This window comes from Syzygium oleosum, unplaced genomic scaffold (assembly GCF_021117445.2).
Source record: "Syzygium oleosum isolate NSW1041296 unplaced genomic scaffold, Sole_v2.1 Sole_v2.51, whole genome shotgun sequence".
Classification (NCBI taxonomy): domain Eukaryota; kingdom Viridiplantae; phylum Streptophyta; class Magnoliopsida; order Myrtales; family Myrtaceae; genus Syzygium; species Syzygium oleosum.
Window position 1 is genome coordinate 364571 of NW_026607535.1, and position 21556 is coordinate 386126.

At 40.5% G+C, this 21556-nt stretch overlaps 3 protein-coding genes across 4 annotated transcripts in view; 1 reads left to right on the top strand and 2 right to left on the bottom strand.

The window, feature by feature from the left end:
- Nucleotides 1–1308, bottom strand: part of LOC115689618 (ubiquitin-NEDD8-like protein RUB2) — a 91018-nt gene extending 89710 nt beyond the window's left edge. Inside the window, exon 1 of the mRNA XM_056307186.1 lies at nucleotides 1301–1308. The gene's annotated coding sequence lies outside the window, so the exon portion shown is untranslated. The remainder of the gene's footprint in view (nucleotides 1–1300) is intronic.
- On the top strand, nucleotides 1047–5983 carry LOC115689584 (uncharacterized protein At4g15545-like). Its single transcript, XM_030615673.2, has 10 exons — nucleotides 1047–1549; nucleotides 1913–1981; nucleotides 2581–2634; nucleotides 2771–2834; nucleotides 2991–3047; nucleotides 4196–4441; nucleotides 4690–4738; nucleotides 4844–4922; nucleotides 5021–5147; nucleotides 5736–5983. The coding sequence occupies exons 1-9, from the start codon at nucleotides 1265–1267 to the stop codon at nucleotides 5111–5113; spliced, it is 996 nt and encodes a 331-aa protein (XP_030471533.2). The 5' UTR covers nucleotides 1047–1264; the 3' UTR covers nucleotides 5114–5147; nucleotides 5736–5983.
- A 1163-nt stretch (nucleotides 5984–7146) lies between these two features.
- On the bottom strand, nucleotides 7147–18955 carry LOC115689583 (valine--tRNA ligase, mitochondrial 1-like). 2 transcript variants are annotated; one of them, XM_056307207.1, is made up of 21 exons: nucleotides 18792–18955; nucleotides 18567–18632; nucleotides 18112–18174; nucleotides 17737–17906; nucleotides 17574–17646; nucleotides 16679–16744; nucleotides 16510–16593; nucleotides 15332–15409; nucleotides 15146–15229; nucleotides 14888–14967; nucleotides 14362–14423; nucleotides 13989–14287; nucleotides 13737–13907; nucleotides 11949–12148; nucleotides 11211–11613; nucleotides 10295–10546; nucleotides 9646–10146; nucleotides 9366–9472; nucleotides 8599–8698; nucleotides 8088–8236; nucleotides 7147–7543 (listed from the first exon to the last, which is right to left on the bottom strand). In XM_056307207.1, exons 1-21 carry the CDS (start codon nucleotides 18792–18794, stop codon nucleotides 7375–7377), a joined length of 3180 nt encoding a protein of 1059 aa, XP_056163182.1. In that variant the 5' UTR covers nucleotides 18795–18955; the 3' UTR covers nucleotides 7147–7374. The 2 variants fall into 2 exon arrangements, with proteins under 2 accessions (XP_056163182.1, XP_030471531.2); XM_030615671.2 differs by lacking the exon at nucleotides 18792–18955 and having other exon boundaries at nucleotides 13989–14291; nucleotides 14366–14423; nucleotides 18567–18641.
- Nucleotides 18956–21556: the final 2601 nt, after the last annotated feature.

Consider the following 21556-nt stretch of genomic DNA (forward strand, 5'->3'; position numbering starts at 1 on the left):
GATTCTTGGCAACGCAGAAAGCGGAACAACCTCACTTTTGGGGTTTTGACTGTTGGATAGGCTCTTCTTTGGCCAAAGACTACTAGATAAGGATCATATTCTGATGCATTGGAAGATAGGAAGGACTATTGATCAACTTGAACTAATTAATAGAATGTGTCTCAATTCCATTGATTGTATAGTGATTGCAATTTAAGTGTCGCTCTGCAACCGGGAATCTTCAATTTTGCATCGTTTCAATTGTACGGCATGTATTTCATTGTTCATGTTGCCCTTGTCAATCGAAAGAAAATGTTTATACGATCATCCTCACTTTCACCGCAGCACATCTCATTCCTTTTCTCAGGCCAACTCTTTTCGTTCTTCTAATAATCCGAGGTAATCAAACTCGGTCCAATTCTCGCGTTCATTAAAGGGAGGCAACCGAGGCATCAATAGAAGCCTATTTACACCGCAAATAGCAGCTTTGATACCATTAAACTCCAATTCTAAAACGATGCAAGGGACCCCTGCCCTTTCCTTTGCTTTCTGGTCACTAGACCAAAATCAGGAAATCCCCAGCTTGTTTCAAGTAACCCAGGTCTTCCTTAAGCTACTTTCATCTTCAAGTCTTAGGCTACCGAAATGTAAGTTTTGTTCTCCACGACATCGCGGAACACTTTAATCATTAAAAATACGAATAAAGCTACAACTATCAAGATTCGCACGCCAAAAGAGTTTTACTAAAATTATGCGATGAATTTCTTTTGTCGGGGTGTTTAGTGGGTCTACTAATTTAAACAACCGCTTACCGTTTATCATTACATCTAAACAAATCCATTTACTAGTCAAGTCCCGGTATTTTCCGGCGATCGAACGAAAAAGAAATTCATAAATTTTCGAAGAACAAAAATGTCAAAATTATCGGGGCCTGCCCGTCTTTTTCCCTGAAAAGACATCCCATTTTGGAGGGAAAAATCCGCAACTTTCAAAACGCAGAAAAGGACAGGACAGGGGGACATCATCCAAACCCACCCGCCTTTACATGACGCCATTCTATTTCTCACCAAACCCTAACACCCCCTCCCCTCCTCTCTCTCTCTCTCTCTCATCGATTTCTCCGAAGTAAGTCCCTGTCTCCTTCATCCGCTCCGCAACCTCCAACACCGAGCAACGCCATCGACGCCCTTCCCTTCGCTTCCCTTCTCCTCTTCGCCAATCGCAATCGCGTTCTTGGTTTGGTGTTGGTTGTGGAGAGGGGGGGCGTGGAATCGGAATCGGGCAAATGTCGCAGAGCGGCTTAGGCAATGGTGGCCCCGACTTCGAGCTCGCGGAGGAGATACTGGCGGTGATGCCCACCGACCCTTACGACCAGCTCGATCTGGCCCGCAAGATCACCTCCATGGCCATCGCCTCCCGCGTCTCCAAGCTCGAGTCCGACGTCGCCCGCTCCAAGCAGAAGCTCCACGACAAGGACCGCATCATCTTCGACCTCGAGGAGAAGGTCGTCCACCTCGACCGCTCCTACCAGGACGCCGACTCCCGCCTCAAGATCGTCCTCGATGAGAATGTAGGTTGTGGTTTCTTTGTTTTTTTGGTTTTTCAGTTTCATTTGCCCCTTTTTCTACCGATGGAAAGAACGATTGTTGCTCCAGCTTCTTCTCCTTCTTCTTCTTTTCCCCGTTTCGTTGATGTCGAGTTTACGTGCTCAAGCTTGTTTATTTACGTCGGAATTGACAAATTGGATTGTCGGGAACTTAATTGTGTCCGAGAATTATGAAGTCATCTATTTAGGGGTACCGCTGAGTTATACGGTTTGTGTGCGCACGAGATTGTATGAAAAGCTTTCACCTGCTGTGAAAATTGCGGCTCTTTGATATCCCGTTGAAGCAATTGGAGCTGACGCTTCTGTTTGTCTTGTCTGTTGCTGAAGATGAGGCTCTCCAAAGAACGGGATTCCTTGTCTGTGACTGTCAAGAAGCTCAGTCGTGATCTGGCAAAGGTAATATCGCTTTTTACTTCCGAGTGAGCTCCAAAGTTAATGCTTTTCAGCTTGTTTCCAATTAAAGGCTTGGAAAAGATTAATCTGTTTTGGGTGCATTTGTTTGGCGGACAATCGATGGTTTAGCGCATCACTTACGAAAATGAATTGACAAATGCTATCATCATTGTCAACGAAAATATTTAGGCATAAATTGTTGATGATAGTAAAAATGTTTTCCCTTTCGCTAATTTTTGTAAGTGATAGAAGCGAAGATTTTTTAGGATGAGTTTTCCAAATCGTTGAATTTTTGGAGAATCAAACACACCAGTTTCCCTGTTATATGTTTTTTCCAGCTAGAAATGCAGTCATCGAGTAGGATTATTATTTTCACAGTAAAGTCAGTCTGTGCAGCCATTTACACTATACTCAATGTCTGTCATGGATATTCCTTAAGTTGAAATATCTTCGCTGTTCTTGATGAGTTTGCCCCTTGCCATCAGGCACGTTCTGTTTCTTAATTGCTGCTGCTAACAATCAAAAGTGCCGAAACCTGCCCGTTATGTGTGTTTCTATTATCACAAATTTTTTTTATATTGATGTACATGTCCAATTGACAGCTAGAAACTTTTAAAAGACAACTGATGCAGTCCCTGAATGAAGACAATGCATCGGTAAGATTCCGATATTCAGCTTCCATTTATATTGTCCGTGGTTTTCATCACTTTTTTCTGGTGTGAAATCTTTCGTGCTTGTGATTTTCTTCTCTTATAACTTCAATTTTATTGATGGAGATTTAACTTTTTACAGCCTGCCGAAACCGTTGATATTGGGACCTGTGATCGGTCAAATATAAACTCCTATCCTTCCAAGGGTATGAGAAACATTCTTCGAGGAAGCTTGTCATTGTATAAATGAAAGGCTGTTCATGTTAATCAAAGTTTTGTCCATCGATTATCATGACCAAGTTCTTTTGTTTTCCTGCATTTACCCACTATTTTGGAATTGACTCACAATGCCTGACTTGTAGATGTAGACGCAAATGGCTACAGTGGCTCTGCTAACATTGGCAACAACGTGGATGAAGGTATTTAATTGACTATTGCGTGAAAGAACAATCTGACTATTTCAAGGCTTTAAAGTACTAGTAGATAATGAGGGAAGCACTTTCATTTAAGCATTCTCTAGCTGTTTCTGTTTTTCTATAGTTTAGTCATTTGTTTCTTTTTGCTAGATATCATGTGGTTAACTTTGTCGCAGGCATATGTCTTAATGAATGATCAAGGACTTCAAGGCATTATAAGCCATTTGTTAAATTTGACTAACATTATGGCAAATAGAATGCATTGTTACACGAGTTCGTTAAATCTGAGTACTTCAAATACTTGGTCATGAACATTGATTTTAATATGGCACTGTAGCTGCATATGTTGGATCTTGTTTGGGGTGGCTTATACTGTTTACTTTGTGATTTTAGTTCTAAAGTTGAATGTAAATTTAAACTTTTTGGAACTCTTCATTGTAGCTTACACTCTAGAAATAGCGAAGGCATAGGCAAAGCATGTAATAATTCTGCTCTGAACACTTCAAAGTGTAATTCTTCTTTTATGTTTATATTTCTCTATTGAAGCTAAAAGCACAGGCTGAATCTCAGCTACAGTTTATTTTTCTTCTGGTTTCTGCATATATATTTTTATCGGTCGGCTTTTTGATGGCAAACAATCAATTGCATTAGAAGGTATAAGCCAAAGACATCAGGTGGAGGTGGCAGGCATGTAATTTGCTTGAATTGTGATGAAAATTAGGAAATGAACCGAAAACTATGAGCTGGGAGGCAGAACCAAGGGGCTAAAATGCAACCTAATCGCCACTTTCAAAATCGGTCCTCAATCATTTGAAAATATCAATGAGAACAACGTGGGTTCCCCTACTATTTTACATACTGTTTAGAGTTCAATGAGAGGGTGGGGTGGTGTACTCTAGGTGCACAAATTTAAGGTGGTGGATATCAAAGCATGCGAAGCATATAATTGGGGTGTGCATGCTCTCGCTTTACATGTTCTTTCTTCTTTTTGAGATGTCTTAACTTTGTTTGAGACCGACTGGAATTTTCTAAATGAAGTGTCAATTGAATGCGGTTGGCATACTGAAGATTGCTATCACGCCATGTTATCCACCTCTACTTTATTAAAGTAGAAAAAAACATTTTTAAGCAGTTCTTTGATTTCTTCACAGCTTCTTGGCATGCTACGCAAAGATTTTCAATAACTCCATATATCACACCGAAACTTACTCCAACCGGGACTCCAAAAATTATTTCTAAAAGTGGCTCTCCTAGAGGATATTCTGCTGCTGGATCACCACAGAAAACTTCAGGTGCAACAACTCCTACAAAAACCCAGTATGCACTCTCTATGTGGTACCCATCAAGTCAGCAGTCATCAGCTGCAAACTCGCCTCCTCGTGGACGTTCTTTGCCAGGTTTGTAACGAAGAGTGATTGCTATTCCATTTTAAAACTGTTTGTTTTCATATATTTGAACTTTTGATCTGCTTGTTGACTGTGTTTGTCTTTTTTTATTGAGCCATATTCTCTTTCCAACACTTTGATGGTGTTTTGTCTCTTGTATAAGCCAACACCGGTGTAGATTATGCTAGCTATAGAATATCGTGTTCCTTTGATGGACAACTGAGCGCACCTTCCTTTCTTTTTTCCTGTAAAAATTACAGTAGGGCGCACTCCTCGAATTGATGGAAAAGAATTTTTTCGTCAAGCCAGGTACATTTGCACCACCTCCATTGCAATTTTGATTTGAGTGAGAGACCTATAGTATTGGGACATTTTTGATGAGGCTATGCTCTGTTTGGTATTGGGTTAATGCAGGACTCGTCTATCATATGAGCAATTCAGTGCTTTTTTGGCAAACATTAAGGAGCTTAATGCTCAAAAGCAAACTCGAGAGGTAACGTTCTTAGAGAAAACATTCTCTTTAATCGTTGAAATTGGCTTGCGTGCTTTTGGATTATTATGAGCTGATGTGGTTTATACTCATCATTCCAGGAAACTTTGAGGAAAGCAGAGGAAATATTTGGGACTGACAACAAAGATCTCTATTTATCGTTCCAGGGATTGCTTAACCGTAATGTTAACTAGGTGATGAGAAAATCTCTACTGGACATAATAAAAGGTACTTTTGCTTCTCTAACTAACTGCAGCCAAGTTCACTCCAGCCCTGTCAAATTTAGTCTTTTACATGTGTGGTGGACTAGCCATGAACACAACTTTCGAGGAATTTAATTTTAAGTTATATTTGATGCAAATTGGAATTCCAAATTGATGTCATATATATCGTGTTACCAACACATTTAATGAATACATACACGATAGCACTCTGCGAAGCATATAAAATCTTCCTTAGCATTGCTGCCTCTGTCTTTCCTAATTCCCGTGGGTGCTGTTGCCCCATCTTTTCAGTAAGTTTTTGACTGACCTAATGTGAGGTGTTTTTTCTGTTAGCAAAAAATTCCGTCATTCCATACAGTGATTTGATGTTGGATTTTATTTTAGCATAAGCTGCTTTTGGTGTGTAATCCATCTTTTTCCGAAGTTTGTTTGTTGATGGGAACGATTGAATTATCAATTCCCCAAAGGTTATCTTTTCTTACGAAAGATAGTCGGTTTCATGATTCTTTTTTGTCATCCCATAACAAAAGTTAATACGTCTGTGTTTGGAGTTCAATGAATGCCATTTACACTATATATTTATTCTCTGCAGGAGCTGATTTATATCAATCGTTATACTGTGGATCACTCATCACCAACTGTTGCTTGTATTCACTGGACTGTACTGTCTGCAAGTCACTATTATTTCAAGGGTGGTTAGTCAAAGCTAGAGGAAGGCCAATTTTGGTTCACTGCTTTCCATAGTTTGCTGTTGTCTGTGTACATCATAGTTTGCTTGTGCAATGCCATCTCAGGCAGTAAATTTGTAGAGTCTGCAATGTATGGAGGGAGATTTTCTGCAAGTCTCGTTGCAAAAGGTGCCCCTACCCTCCCTAGGACAAACGATGAGTTTATTTATATTATATGATGACAAGTCAACTTTGAAAAAAGAAGTATTCATGGAAAGCATTTCTTTGAGGGTTTTTTTTTAAAACTAAATATAATGGAGTTCAATATTCTTACATAATTGATTACAACATCATTTTCATCTTATGGATTTCAGTTGCTGAACAAAATACAGCGACGATATTGAGGTACATCAAAGCTGGAAAGTTATCATATATACTCATAATCAGTAGATTCACTCTGCCAATGGGCATGAACGTTTGTACCATGAATCATTTGCGAGGAATGAATATGGATGCTCGTTTCTTAAGCCAGCAATAGGGTGGAGTGCTTGACTGCTAGTCCCTTGGGCCCTGGCTATTGGTGAGTGAATTGCTATCAAATATGCCTGATTAACTGAATGTTCTCTTTCCGACCACAAAAAAAAATAAAACCTGAATATTTCTTACCTCCATCTTGAAATCTAGCTAGATCATCTTAGGATAGAGCTTGCCGTTGCTAAATTTCACCATCGGATGAGTGTATACAGGTGAGGCGGTGTACGACTCTGGTTGGCAAGGTGGGAAGCAATCAAATCCCTTTTCTACGTGGCGGCTTTTTCGCCAATTAATCTTGATATTTTTCACGATGGAACTTGATTTGGGGTTCCTACACCAATAATTGCCTGCGCCACCCACCTCCCCCCCCCGCCTGCCGGCTACCATAATCAAGTGCACGAGCGACCAAGAGTATTTCATGGCATCGACAAACTTATTCAGATGGTAAAGTTGTAAGCAAAGTTATGAGATGATTTACAGCTCATTGCTACATTGATATGAAGGTGATCGAGTATATTTATTGGCGAATTTTGGTAGTCCGATACCCATGAGGTAAGAACTGGCTCAGAAGATCATTCCAAGTAGCCACGCTGAAGTCAGATTGAAAGCAAGTGCACTTTTGCCTGCAGGGCTGTTGTGATACACCTCGGAAAACTTCCAGTAAAGCGCTGAGTTTGCGTGCAATCTCATTCACATTTGAAAGGATCCAATTGCAAGCGCATTCTCTTTCCAATTTGAAAAGATCAAGCAGCCTCCAAATGCACTTCCCCCATTGAATACCCGAGATCAATTATTATCATGGAAGCAAGAAATCATTATATAGCTATAAGCCCCAATCACAGTATATATCATCCCAAAAAATTCGCCCGTAACAACCAAATAAATCATTTGGAACAATAATTCCTAGTCTTAGCTGGGGCTTCAAGGTCATAGAAGCCTCAGAAAATCCTTTTCTCCTTTTTGTTGCATTAAACTTCATGTTGCCATCGCGCGGGTCTGGGGCCAGTAAAGAATGAGAAAACCTGCCGTTTAATTGTTATCCATCAATTCAGCATCTAATCTTGAGTTCTCCTTCTGGAAAAATTCAAATTCCTGGATAAGCTTAGCCAGCTTTGCAGCATTGTCTTCCTGGATATGAAGTGGGACCTTCTGTTCATAGCCAGATACATTCATGGTCTTCTTAAGTTTCTCTTGCTGCCTGTATAAGTAGACAAGTCACACCAAGTTATTAGATCCAAGCCATGTGATGAAAGCCATGTCTTCAAGGTTCAATAAACTTCTAGAGAACCAAGGGTAATAAAATGTTTCTTAAATGAGAATCTGCCAATAGTTGCTCCAGTTCACAAGAAAAATAAAAATTGACATGCATCACCATAACAATCAATGACATCAGGTGGATAGACGAGGTCAAGGACAAGAGAAACACCATGGGACTTCTCCTAATAATGATACTTACAGAAATAACAGGGGAGCAGGATATACCAGCTCTCATAGGACACAACTAGATTCTATAATACACTTTTTGTCTAACTAATAGGTTCCATTAAGGCACAAAGGAACATGCGCATTAGTTCCGATAAGCTATTGGTAGACAATGTGATGTATGCTAATACTTCTGAGCCGCTAAAAGTAACTTTTCAAGCAAGTGCTGTTTAGATTCAAGCATGCACATGCGCACACTACACACATTCAAACGCGCACACAGAGAGAGATATGGACGCCTCTATTTTAGGTGGACTCACTTCTGAATCTCTTCCATCTTATTCTTGATCTTTTCACGTTCTGCCTCCGCATTGAGATTTCCTTGAACCTTAAGATACACTTTGAGATTTTCATTAACATTCTCAAAAGCACATCTTGCTGGAGCAACATCTCTATCACTCAGCAAAACCTGCAAATTAACAGCGAAGTCATCACTTGAACCAACAAGAAGCATTTTACGTATTAACGACTAATATGGAAGCATTTTGACCTAAAAGATTGAGCAGTGAAACCCTGGCAAGTTTGGTATGGAAGGACTAAAAGTATTATCAAGGTACAGATCTTCATCATATTGACCAGATTTTTATCCCCATTGGGCAGCTAAACAAACATTCAAGAACTATAAAGATAAGTGGCAAGTCATCCTTTGGACCCCAAAAAAGAAAGACTGCCAACTTATTTTTTTGACAACAAACTAAGCTTAAGATGAAATGGTGAACCAAATTTAGAAGGTAATGAGCACACACAAGTTGCAATGCAAACACAGCGTACCTCTAATGATGATAAAGTAGCAAGAGTTACAATCTCCAATTCATGGCTTTTAATGATGCCTGCAACTTCCTCATTTTGGCAATATGCATAAGCAGGTAACCTGAGGAAAAAGGTAATCAACAAAGAAAACAATAAAACATACGAATCATTAAGTGCCAACTCAGTTGATCTGATTTTGAGATCTTTTTACCCCACAGACCTGGACTATTATAACATAGGTACCCAAGAAAATACACAAGAGAATTGAGATAGCTAAACGACCCAACAGATTAGATAATCAATTATGGGAAATCTCACTTTTGGATCCTAACTGGGAATTTATCTAAACACTTAATACTGATCAGGAAAGTCCCCAGGTTAACGGCTAGGTATGTGTCCAATTCACCTGATAGATCCTTTTGACTACTTTAGAATTTCCATCACCACATGCTCATCTAAGCACACGTTTGTGGAATAAAGTAGCTTTGATGATGGGATTCCCCAATGTTGCGGTGCATGGTAAGAAAGCACCGCAAACTTCAAGCAGCACCTTTAACAGTTATAAGATACCCAGGAAGGAAGCATGTTATCTTAATTCTCCAGGGGAGAGAAGATGCAGGAAAACAAAACAAAAACCCCAAATCCAAAGCTGGACAAATAAATCAACAAACTTACTGGACCTTTACTATTAGGATTGCCAAGTATGGCATCAGCACTAGCAAATTCTTGATAATATCAGGGAATAGCAAATACGCGCGAAACAAAATGATGAAAAGGTGAACCCATACCTTTCATTTTTGTGCTTTGCAAGCACCTCTGACCTTAGCGACCGAAGAGATTTTACCGTGGACTCAACAAGATCCATCTGAAGCTCCACCCTTTCATTTGTCCAGTACTGCAACAAAAAAGTAAATCACAGTCCACCCATTGAATTTTAAACCAAATCCTTAGATTCACAGATTTATGATAAAATTACAAATGTGGTTAGTCCCAGTTGTAATATATAATGGCATATAAAAGTCATACTGTCACAATCGAACTTTCATTAGATTATCAACCCAGATTTACCTCCACATAGGATGGGTAATCGCATATCATTATTGATTCTTTTCTCTGATTGCCCAGTGATGAAGGCAGCCGCTGCCACAATTCTTCAGTAACAAAAGGCATGAAAGGATGAAGCAGCCGTAACCCAGTTTCCAAGCACAGCCACAAAGCTTCTCGTGAAGAATTCCTTTCAGAGGAAAAGGCTGGGTCCTCACCAACAAAATAAGGCTTGATTGCTTCAATAAAAACATCGCAAAACTGATACTGCCACCATGAGTACACTGCAGTGGCTGCATCTGAAAATTCATACGAATCTAGTGATGATACGGTTTTCGATATAGCCTTGTTCATCACAGATATTATCCATTTGCAGCTAAATGGCATAGTTTCTGGATGTACTTCCATGGGAGGAACATAATCATCTCCAAGTTTGCTCATAGCAAATCGAACGGCATTCCATAATTTGTTGCACCATTGACGATAGCCAACAACTCTTTGGATATCCAGATTTATTTTATCAGACTAGAAAAGGAGATAAGAAAAAATTGTTAACACAGAAATACAACGGAAATTTTACTGAAATTGCAACTTAACAGTTGTAGAATGACACTAAGTCCCGTAGACAGTAAGTACTATATCATGGTCAAATAGGAGGGCAAAAAGCATAAACCTGAGCCGTGTAAGAGACAAGAGCAAATCGGAGAGCATCTGCACCACATTCAGCAATACCATTGGGGAAGTCTTTGACCTGTCCTGCTTTTGCAACAGCCAGTTCATTGGGGTCCAAATTGCCCTCCTCCAATCTCTTATGAAGACCTTCAAGGCTTACGCCATTAATTACTTCGAGTGGATCGATGACATTACCTAAAGACTTCGACATCTTTCGTCCGTGTGCATCACGAATCATAGGATGCAGATAAACCTGCAAAGACAAATCATGGATCAAGCCACATTTGTGGCAGAAAAGAATTCTATGAGCACAGACAAAAACTCTCTTCATTTCCCAAGCTGTGGCAGCTAATAAAAATTTTAATCACATGGCAATCAGACTGAGCGTTGACTCTTGACTGTACCAACTAGAACTATTTAGATGCAGAAAATGGGCATTCAACAATTTAGTCACAAAAGCAAGAGTCACATTGACATTTGACAGAAAAAATCCATCTATGCAACATATCAATATGAAGACAAATTTCTGAGTATATATAGAAATAAAGAAACAAGCTTGTTGCTTTCAAGCATTAATACTATATATTGATATCACTTGCAATCCTTACGCTGTTCAAGTTATTCCAGATCCTTAGGGGAAGTTATTGTGTTACAAATGCTGTTTTAGGCAAGTCTAAACCAAGAACTCAAAAGCATATTCCCAAAGAATCAAACTAAACGTCAATCGATAGACACATCCCATTTCTACCGGGTTTAGAGGAGCACATTCCAGGCATTTTCCTGGAAAGAAATCTCCCGCAGAGTCAGTGCTAGCAAGCTGCGCTATTGGCCAAATAAAGAGCAATTATCATAAATTTAGCACCATATCTTCATTTGATCATAGTTAGTCATATGTGCTGGAAGACGATCTTACTCACCTTCCTAAAAGGTACATCTCCTCCCAGTTTAATTCCCAACATCACCATTCGGGCAACCCAGAAAAAGAGAATATCGTGACCAGTCTCAAGGACAGAAGTAGGATAAAATGCCTTCAAATCTTCTGTATCATCTGGCCATCCAAGAACAGATAGTGGAAAAAGGCCAGATGAAAACCAGGTGTCAAGCACGTCAGGATCTTGGCACAAATTAAACTTCCTCCCTGCGTACTTCTTGCTGGCTTCCTCGCGAGCTTCACTCTCATCTTTAGCAACTATCCAGTGATCATTATAAACACCAAGTTCCTTCAGTTCATCGTCTTCCAATGTGACATACCATGCTGGGATCCGGTGACCCCACCATAGCTGCCTCGAAATGCACCAATCGCGTATATTCTCAAGCCATCTGGGATGTTGAAACATTTCTTTAGTTCATAAACACTTACTATAACTTCACAAAAATGCTTACAGACGCAATTGAAATGCATTAAAACACATTGACATCAGACACTTGATAACCACACTGTCCAAAAATTAGGAACCAGATTTTACCCAATAAAATAGCCCGCATCTATACAAATTGCTGGGAGCCAATCAAAGGGAAAGATTATCAGAGGAAACATTGTTTCATGATTAGCCCATCACAACAGCAAGCACATCAGAGTAAAATATTGGGTGGAAAAATAAACAGCAAGCACTTCATAGACGTGGTTCCCAATTTTGTAGAGAAGATGACAGCACCTTTTCCATTCGGCAGCATACTGTTTAGGGATTATTTCAAGCTTTCTATCCTCAGCATCCATCGCCACATCAAGAGCTTGCTTTGCCATGCCATTACAATCGACATACCACTGGGGCTTTATTAATGGTTCCACAACATCATTGCTCCTTGAACAAAGGCCAAGCCTCATCTCATTGTTTTTAGAACCTCTATATAGTCCCTAAAGGCATGCAAATAAAATAGCTCAACAACTGGACATGCTGGAGAGAATAAGAAGGGATATGTAAAAGAGTATAAGCTAAGTATCCACATCAATAAAGCGTAGAAAAAGTAAAAGATCCAGAGTTTGGTAGAAGTAGTTGTCTTATATGACAAAGTGAATTAAATATACCCCAACATCAATAGGATAATGAGAATGTGAGTACAACCTAAATAACCTGGGCATTCTCCAAGCAAATTGAAAGCTGACTGTAGTGATGGAGGAGAATGGCAACAGCCTTAGAAGACTTACAAAAGGCGCACCAAATGAAGTGTGCTGTTTATTCTCTTTGATTAATCAGGAATCTTCTTACGTGATTGGAGTCCATTAGGATCTTAAAAAGTTTCCTTCTCCTAGTTGGAATAGGATTTAATGTTTCCTATTCCTAGTTGGTAGTGGATATGTGATTCCTAGTTTTGATATATCAGGTTTCCTATTTGGACTTAAAATAGTACTTTAGAGAGTCTACATATGTGGTTGTAATTCTTTCTTTTGAATAGAGTTGATTATTTGAATTTGGTAATTCTTTGCTTTGGGATCGTGTGATGCAATTCTCCCCTTAATGTGATGTACCTAGGTGTGACGCTTAGGAAGCTTTGGGTGTGAGCCTAAAGAGATATTCTTTGTTGGGACTAATTGTCCTACATCATGTAGTCGACCATATCATCCACTAAAAGAGGTTAGAGATGTAGTGCTTGTCGAATAACATGTCAGTTGTTGAAGCTTCTGTCAAGTTAGGAGATTGTCAATCCCTTCATTATGAGGATGCACTCTTTCAGCGTACAGCCCTAAGCCACAGTCAAACTTCTGAACACAACTACATAAGAACAGCTGAGGTAAAACTAATCAGCATCAAGAAGGTGATACATGTTTTCTAGATGAAGCCCGGTAGGCATCTACCTCATTACATCAGCTGGGCAAGACATCTCCAAGTGGGATTTGAGGGCATGGTAATGTAGGAAGGATGTTGTCTGATGATGGGCCCAGGAGTTCAATAAAATGATGCAAAAAACAGGTCCGTTCTAATACATTGTGTGGGTTTGATGAAACTGCCCCATCATCTAGTACATACCCCATTCTTGTGTAGGGGGAGGAGCTGTGATGGACTTTGACTCATGTGACTTTCAATGTTAGTTGAGTTCTGGAGGACTTATGATAGAAAAACAAATGGCTAGTCTATATAAGCTACAGATGCATGTGTATTAAGGGAAGCAGATTCATAATGGATTCCTCCCTCTACAAACTTTGGCAAATGACAAATGTATAATACTGTTAATTCCATTCAGTTTGTTCAGAAAAATTTGGTTGCAGACCCAGAAATGTTGATATCAAGGATACCTGACTCTTTGTGGGCTTCAAAGATTCGATTAAATTTGCCTCTTCTGAAACTATTATGGAGAAATTAACCACATCCAACAAGTGATAAGAAGTCGAATAAATCGTGGAAGTCAAAATAAACTAAGATTCACAACAACATCGAAAGTCACATAGACCACAAGAACCTACAAAATAACTGGAAACATCTATTGTGCAGTGCATATAATCGTACCTTTTGCTGCAGTGCCTCAGTAATAGCTTGACGGGCCTTAAAACGTGGCATCCCAACAAACTCGGAACCGCCATTGCTATTTATCTTCCCATCATCAGTAAAAATGTTGATAAATTCAAGACTATGACGCTTTCCAACCTCAAAATCATTTGGATCGTGTGCTGGAGTGATCTGAAAAGGATGGAACAGGGTATAAAAGCTAAAATAGGAAAAGACAAATAAGGCTTACAATTGCAATTGGTCAATTTGTACCTTAACAGCACCAGTACCAAAACTTGGATCAACAAGGATTGCATCACAGACAATGGGAAGTCTTCTTCCATTGAAGGGATGAATTGCATATTTTCCATGCAGATGAGTATACCTTTTATCGTCAGGGTGAATTGCAATAGCAGTGTCACCTAGCATTGTCTCCACCCTTGTCGTGGCAACAACAATCTCTCCCAGGCCTTCCTCCAGTGGGTAAGCAAAGGATGTTAAAACTCCAAATTCCACTGGAGTTTCATAGCCCGGAACTTTGAGAAGTGTTCTTTCCTTGATATCCACATAATCTACCTACAAACAGATTCATCCAGCTAAGCAATGGAAAAAAGCACTAAATGACTATGCAGTCATAAGGCATCACTTGCCTCAATATCAGATATTGCGGTCCTTAAGATGCAATCCCAATTCACTAGGCGGATATCCCTGACAAAATTTTCAATTAAACATGAGTATGTAAATGTAAAACATGCAACTAGGATTTGAGCATTTACACAAATTTTACTACTTTCCAAAATTTGGAAATGAAAAAGAAAATGTTTTAAAACATACAAAAATTTATATGCAAATCCACTCTCCAAATATTTTAATTGTTAATCATTATAACAATCAAAGAGGTAAGCCGCAATATTTGAGAAATAAAAAAAAGTCATACCGAGCGTCTCGCAGTAAATATGTTTCAACACTGTAGATATACATCCAATTGATGACAATCAACCATCAGAATCATAGAATGTTCGTTCGGTTGACTAGTTCCAATAAGAAACCTATTACTTTTTTCACAAAATTGTAACACAAATACGTGCAGACAACGTGTTGATAAGTGGAAAAAAGCAGAGAACAACAGAGCACGAAAAGAGGCTGGAAAAAGAATGTTATTTCTCAAATACCTATAGATAAGACCATCTTTGTACAGTCGAACAAATGCTTCAGTAACAGCCCTTGATCTTCTCTCATCCATTGTAAAGCACTTAGAAAAAAAGAACAAGAGATGTTTCAGGGGAAATTATAAGTTTCTAGTCAATAAATCACCACAGAGATAAACTGAGATATTGACAGTAATGTCTTCATCCGCTGAAAACTCGAGCACACAATCTATTCCAGTCCAAAACACTTCATCATAAAATTCACGAGCTTGAAAAAGTCACCTCACGGGACCAATCAAGCGATGCACCCAAACGACGTTGCTGCCTTAATATAGTGCCACCATACTCATCCTTCCACTTCCATACCTAGTCACAACCAGACAACAAATAGATTAATGAAGCACGATGACTTCCACGTCGACAGTGAAATACAACCACTGAAGGTCCAATCAGCAAAGAGAATTTCACCTCAGACACAAATTTCTCTCGACCAACATCATGCCTCGTCAAACGACGTTCACGCATTAGCTTCTTCTCCACAACAACCTGCAAAAATTGCATCAAAACCTTCCCAGCTTAGTGATTAACCTTCAGATAAAAAATAAATAAAACCTTCAGATTCAAACACAACCACAAAACTGACCAAACATGACATAGTTTCTTATTTAGATAAAAGCAATTGAGGGTGGTATATATTAAGATGGTACGTGCCGATAGCAAAGATAACCTATTCTATTGCCTCAAGTGGTACATGTTAAGATGCAGCATTGTCATCTCAATAATACTGCCACGATATACTGCTGTAATTGCGGGTATATGATGAATTTACTGGATAAATGGCAAGAAATCCAATTAATATGTCTCCTACATACCAGATCCATGAAACTAGAAAATCTGTACAATAAGGAAAAATGAGAATGTCATCAGATCCCGTACTTGCCAAAATGACGACATCCGGGGAAAACACAGATCTCACTTCATGAAATCTTGCGATATCTAGCAGAATTGACTCAACTTTGGCTAAACATGAATCGCTCAATTGAAATGTTTAAATATATGCTAGCATAGCAGTAAAAGGATAAGACTTTGAACTGATCAGACCCTACCCCAATGACAACTACCAACATAATTAGTATAAACAGTTTAATTAGGGTCCCATCATGACAATTATCCTTCCCAATATCAACATGGTTGCAACCTCATGTGCAGTGTCTCCACTATCAACAAGCACATATAATCAACCAATGCTAATACAATAGTCCAACCACTACACATGATTAGACTGAGGCCATATTAGTAGTCTCTTCATTTAACTACCAACTGAAATTACTGAAGATCTCAATTGCTTTAGAATGTCTACCCCAATCCAACCAAATGATGATCAAGCTTGAGATACTCATGGAAAAGGTCAGGGTAAAAGCCCTAAACTCTAGGGCAAAAGAAGAAAGAGTTATCAAATTTATGTACTGTGACTGCGAAAAAAGACATAAATAGATGAGGTCTTGAAGACAGCTTTGGCTTTTTTACATTGAGCTATTGACAACCAAAGTTCTTGCAATAGGTGAGGATTAAACAGGCAACCTGCCACAGTAACCCCAATATCCCATCTAAACATTAAAAAAATTAGAAGACAATGGCAACATCACCTGTGTTGCAATCCCAGCATGATCCATTCCAGGCACCCACAAGGTATTATAACCAGACATTCTCTTCCAACGGATAATGGTGTCCTGCGCATGATGATAATGTGGACATGAAGGACGTACTTAGTCTTCGTGAATGAGCAAGTGGAGAATGCAGAAACAGTGACGCAACCTGTATAGCAGAGGTAAGGGCATGCCCAATGTGTAGGGCTCCTGTCACATTTGGAGGGGGAAGGACCTGCATGATGAGAAGCATATTTTGAAACAAAACTTAGGAAAACAATTAATATAATGAGATTGTAAGCTGATACTTTTCCAACCCACAAAACAATTTTCCCTGTGTAAAAAAATAGCAGCACAACTCCTCAGGTAAAAGCACTTTGATAAAGATAGGATGACAGTTTTACATCCCTGAATGTAGTAACCCAATTAGTTCGTATTAAGCCACATTCACAAGAAGATAGAAATATCGACACGTTATCAACAAAAAAGAAGTATACAAGCAAATAATTATTCAATTCAATTCAAGATCATCTACATATTTCAGCAGTAATAAGAAGCAAGAATGATACTTTCAGTAGAACAAGCCAGAAAAGTCAGTTGGAACATAAAATCCACACCCCTAAAAGACAATCAAGACACAACTACACGTGGTTTCTTTCTCATTTTCACCATCTGCCTTTTCCATTGTAGTTTTACCATCTACCTACCCTGAGTACCATTTACTAGTGACATTGCCACCATGCCAAAGCTATTGCTCCAACAATTAGCCATTTATAAAGGTCCGTGGTGTTAAATGGATAAGGAATCAATAATAAAAAAAAACCACCCATCTTAAACCTTGAAATAATCAGAATGCACGTTGGAAAAGCAAAGTTTACTATTTGTGATTGCATTAATAAACTCTGCAGTAAAAGCCAAACTAGTGAACAGAAACTCACTGCATTCATTCTTAGAAAACCCCGGTAAGATCCTCAATCAGTCACTCATATCAAGTTGCAAACAATAAGATAGAATAGAATCCTAATTATGCTGTAAAAAAGTTTCCAGAAGCAAAACATACTCACAATTACAAATGGTGGTTTTGGGCTGCTGGCATCTGCCACAAAGAAGCTCGATTTCTCCCACCATGCGTACCATCTAAATCAACAAGAAGTTGGTCTGAGAATAGATCTAAGACACAACAATAAGTCAAATCTAGAGTTAACAACAAAGAAATTAAATTATTACGATTTCTCAACGGCACTTGGGTTATACTGCTTCGCCATTTGGCTGGACAGCCGTTTCTTCTCACCAAGAGGAGACTCTGGGTCAACATAATCCTCCGGATTCTCTTCACCCGCATCTCGCTTTATGTTCTTCTTTGCAGTCTTTTTAGGGGCATTGGCACCTTGTTGAGCCTTCAAAGAATAACACGACAAAATATATCAACCCCAGTTTACAAAGTGCAAATGGAATTAACAAGACCCCATATGAGATAACAACCAAACGATCAACCCCCAATACTGAAAACTTGCTACCAGAGCGAGAACGATCATACACGCGAGCAACTACGAATGATCGATATTACGATAAGCAAGAACTCTGTTAGACAATAATAGATACCTTAAGTTTAGCCAGTTCTGCTTTTTCAGCAGCCTTGAGTTTCTTCAATTCCTTCTCTCTTGCCTTCAAAGATAAATCAAAATGCAACATGTTAAATCTCTTCTAATGTCACTTAAGCAAATGAACAGCCTTCTCAATTGGGCAAAGCTGGAAGGGCCAAATGGATAAGGACATTCGGACGAACAAGGTCCATTGCTGCTCGATTTCTGCCGCTCATTTCCGATCAACAAGCTTCATGCACCATACAAAATGGTGGGATAAGCAACAAAAGAGCGAAGCGAGATGCAATTCGCAACTCATGCCGCGAGCGAAACAAGATCGAACTCTTTCGGTTTCTTTTTCCCGCGCTCAATCCCTATCCGAACGAAGCCCGATGCACAAAGCAAAAGGGGGGGAAGAAAAAAAGGAACAATCGAGGAGCTGAATTATTAGCAAGAGGCGGAAAGAGAGGAGACCTTCTCTTCCTTCTTCTTCTTTCGCTCCAGGTCTTCCGCGGTTTCCGGCTTCCCATCCGGCTGAGACTGCACCATCAAACGCATTTTCGTCGACAAAACAGACAAACCCATCGCCCATCAGATCAAGATACAGAATCACTACAAACACACGACGATACCGAAAGCCAAAGCGGATTCGACCAGTCCAAGAACCGTCGCAATGAGCGACGACAGAACCGAACGTACCATGTCGAAGGGCTCCGTGGAACGAAGGGGTAGAGAAGATGGAAGCACCAGGAAAGGAGAAGAGATTCCTCCAGCGGGGAGACCGACGCCAACGCCAATAGTCAGTGCAAAAAGCGTGAAAATGGAGGTGGTGATGGTGGTGGTCTCAGGATTCTTGATTCTGCTTGCCCCGGCGAGAGCATGCTAAAACCCTCGACGACTTTTAGACTGAATGTCGGACGGCCTTCTTGCTGTTCAATTTGATCGATGGGCTTTCTTTGGGCCGGACTCGATGAAGAGCCCAGTAACGAGGAAAAGGGCGGGTCATGGGCCACTCTTACCGCAAACAAAAATAACAATCTTATGTTTTCGAGCGATTATTCACCCCCGAGCTTCTCTCTCTCTATTGAGTTATTATTATATTAGAGATGAGATTACGTATGCATGTCGTGAGCCTTGAGTTTTTACTGACCTCGCTATCGAAGGGGGACGGAAAAATAGGTGAAGGAACGAGGAGATTCATAAGTTTCGTGCGGAGATCCGACGGGTCTTCGGCTCGTCGATAATGGGGTCTCGAGCTTATTGGCCTCCGCACCCACAAAGGAAGGAAGCCTAGGTGCCACCCGTTCCCCGGATGCCTAAGTTAAATCAGTGTCTATGTGAAAAGGACAGCTTCGAGTTAAAAGAGGGAGAAGTCAAATACCCTGTGGCTATGTTTGGTAGTCATAAAAAATTTCTGGACATGATAAAATTTATCATATTTCGTGTTTGGTTCCTGTCTAAGACAAAATAAGGTCGAATATAAGAGGGATATGATCCAGATAAATATATTGCATAAGGAAAGTGGGATAAAAGTGGATAAGATTTACAATATCAATGATACAAGCATGTTACGGAGGAAGACCATGAGTTTGTGTGTGGCTTTGTTAATGGACACACCCATTAAGGCCTCGCGGCTTTATGGGCTATTCCATAATGGACCCTGATCATTCATGCTCGTATCGGTTTACGAAATGTAAGAAAGTGTGGTTTTCCTACATGCCTGATTCAGGAAAAACTCCTCCCCCCCTCCATGTGATTGGTGAATTCGCGTAAAAGGATGCACATCTGGTCTGGGTGATTGGTACCCATGCACGTAAAGTCCCTAACAAAAACAAACTAATCTCTTTCAGATTACAAAGCCACCACACCTCTATCAGTGCTGTGCGACCCCACAACCCGCCCCTCCCTCCCTCCCTCGTTATCTGCTGAACAAACCACCACATAGCACCACCACCTTAATTGCCAAGCCGCCGCCGCCACACTCGAGCTCCGCTGATGGTGGCATCAACCTCCTCACGGTCGTGAGGGTGCGGGCTTTACTGCTGGTGGCGCGGAGAAGAGCAGGCGCAGGCATCGCGCGAAGGAGCGACGGTGGGCTACTGAGGCTGCTAATGGCAGCGGAGAAAAGAGGGAAATGAGAGGGAGAGAGGGGCGGGGATCTAATGGTTGTATTGTTCAAATGAGCCGGACGCTGGACCCCATCCTCAAACAACAATAATGATACCTAATACCTTTGATCGCATAAATCCGTGCCACGTAAGTCCACGTTATGCTCTTTTCAACTTTATATTCCCAAAGCACTATTGAGATCCGTTTGCTAAAGCAGGTGAAACTCGAGCCTTACATCTCCTAATAAATTAGCTAAGCTTGGAGATCATGATTGGGTTTAGGTATGGTGTTGCTGTCTCGCTTTACGTATTATATATAGCCTCGTGGGTTCATCTCAGGCACTTAGAGATACAATGGCATTGGACAAACATCAAACCGCCCATGCATGCAACTTAATCATTAGCTCATATGCACGCACTGAAATGCCCAGTGGGACCCTTTTATCACCTAATCTCGAGATTGAGCTTACTAATTTGAGTGTTGGAGCGGCAAAAACAATGAGAAGACGAGCAAGGCTGGGTGTACTATGGCTAAGAAATCTCACTAAAACTCTCTCACTTAGTGACAAACATGGCAATTTTATATTAAATGCTAAGAAAGCAAGTTAATCATTCAAATTAATGTGCGTGCACTTATTTCAACGTTGAATTGAAATTTGTCATGTCATTTGATAAATAAGGGAAAATGACTTTCACTTTCCAAAAAATTGGAAATCATTTTCCCCACTTTCTGAAATAAAGTCCTAGCTCCATTTCTCTAGCTGCACGTCTCCTCCTTCCTCCTCTTTGCCTCTTCGCTCATCTCTCTCCTCCTTCTTGTCGCCTCATGCTTCTCTTCAGCGATCTCCTCAGCCTGAGAGATGTCCACGTGGACGAGGCAAAGCCCCAGCTCAGCAGCGAGGGCGAAGTTGAGGCAGAGGATGAGCTGATAGGGGCGGAGGCGGCGCGGGGGAGTAAGGCGAGGGAGTGGAGGAGGACGGCGGAGGCAGAGCTGATGGTGCGGTCATAGGAGGCGAGGCGACTGAGGACATGCTCAATGCAGGCGACACCGGCGAGGGAGGATTGCTCGAGGGAGCAATCTTCGATGCAGTTGAGGGGTGACGACGAGGGGGAGGCCTAGTGAGGCACCACCGCGAGGGAAGTTCTGGCCATCATCGCGGTGGTGGTGGTTGATAGGGGCAAGTGAAATTAGGGTTTAGTGCTTGAGGATTTGGGGCAATTTTCAAGTCAATGAAGATGGTGGTCATGGTTGTTTGGATCTTGTTCGACGCAAAAGCGTTCGAGTGTAGAGAGTATGGGTATGGAGCTACATTCGACGCAAAAGTGTTCACAGAAAAATAAAAAATCAATCCTTCA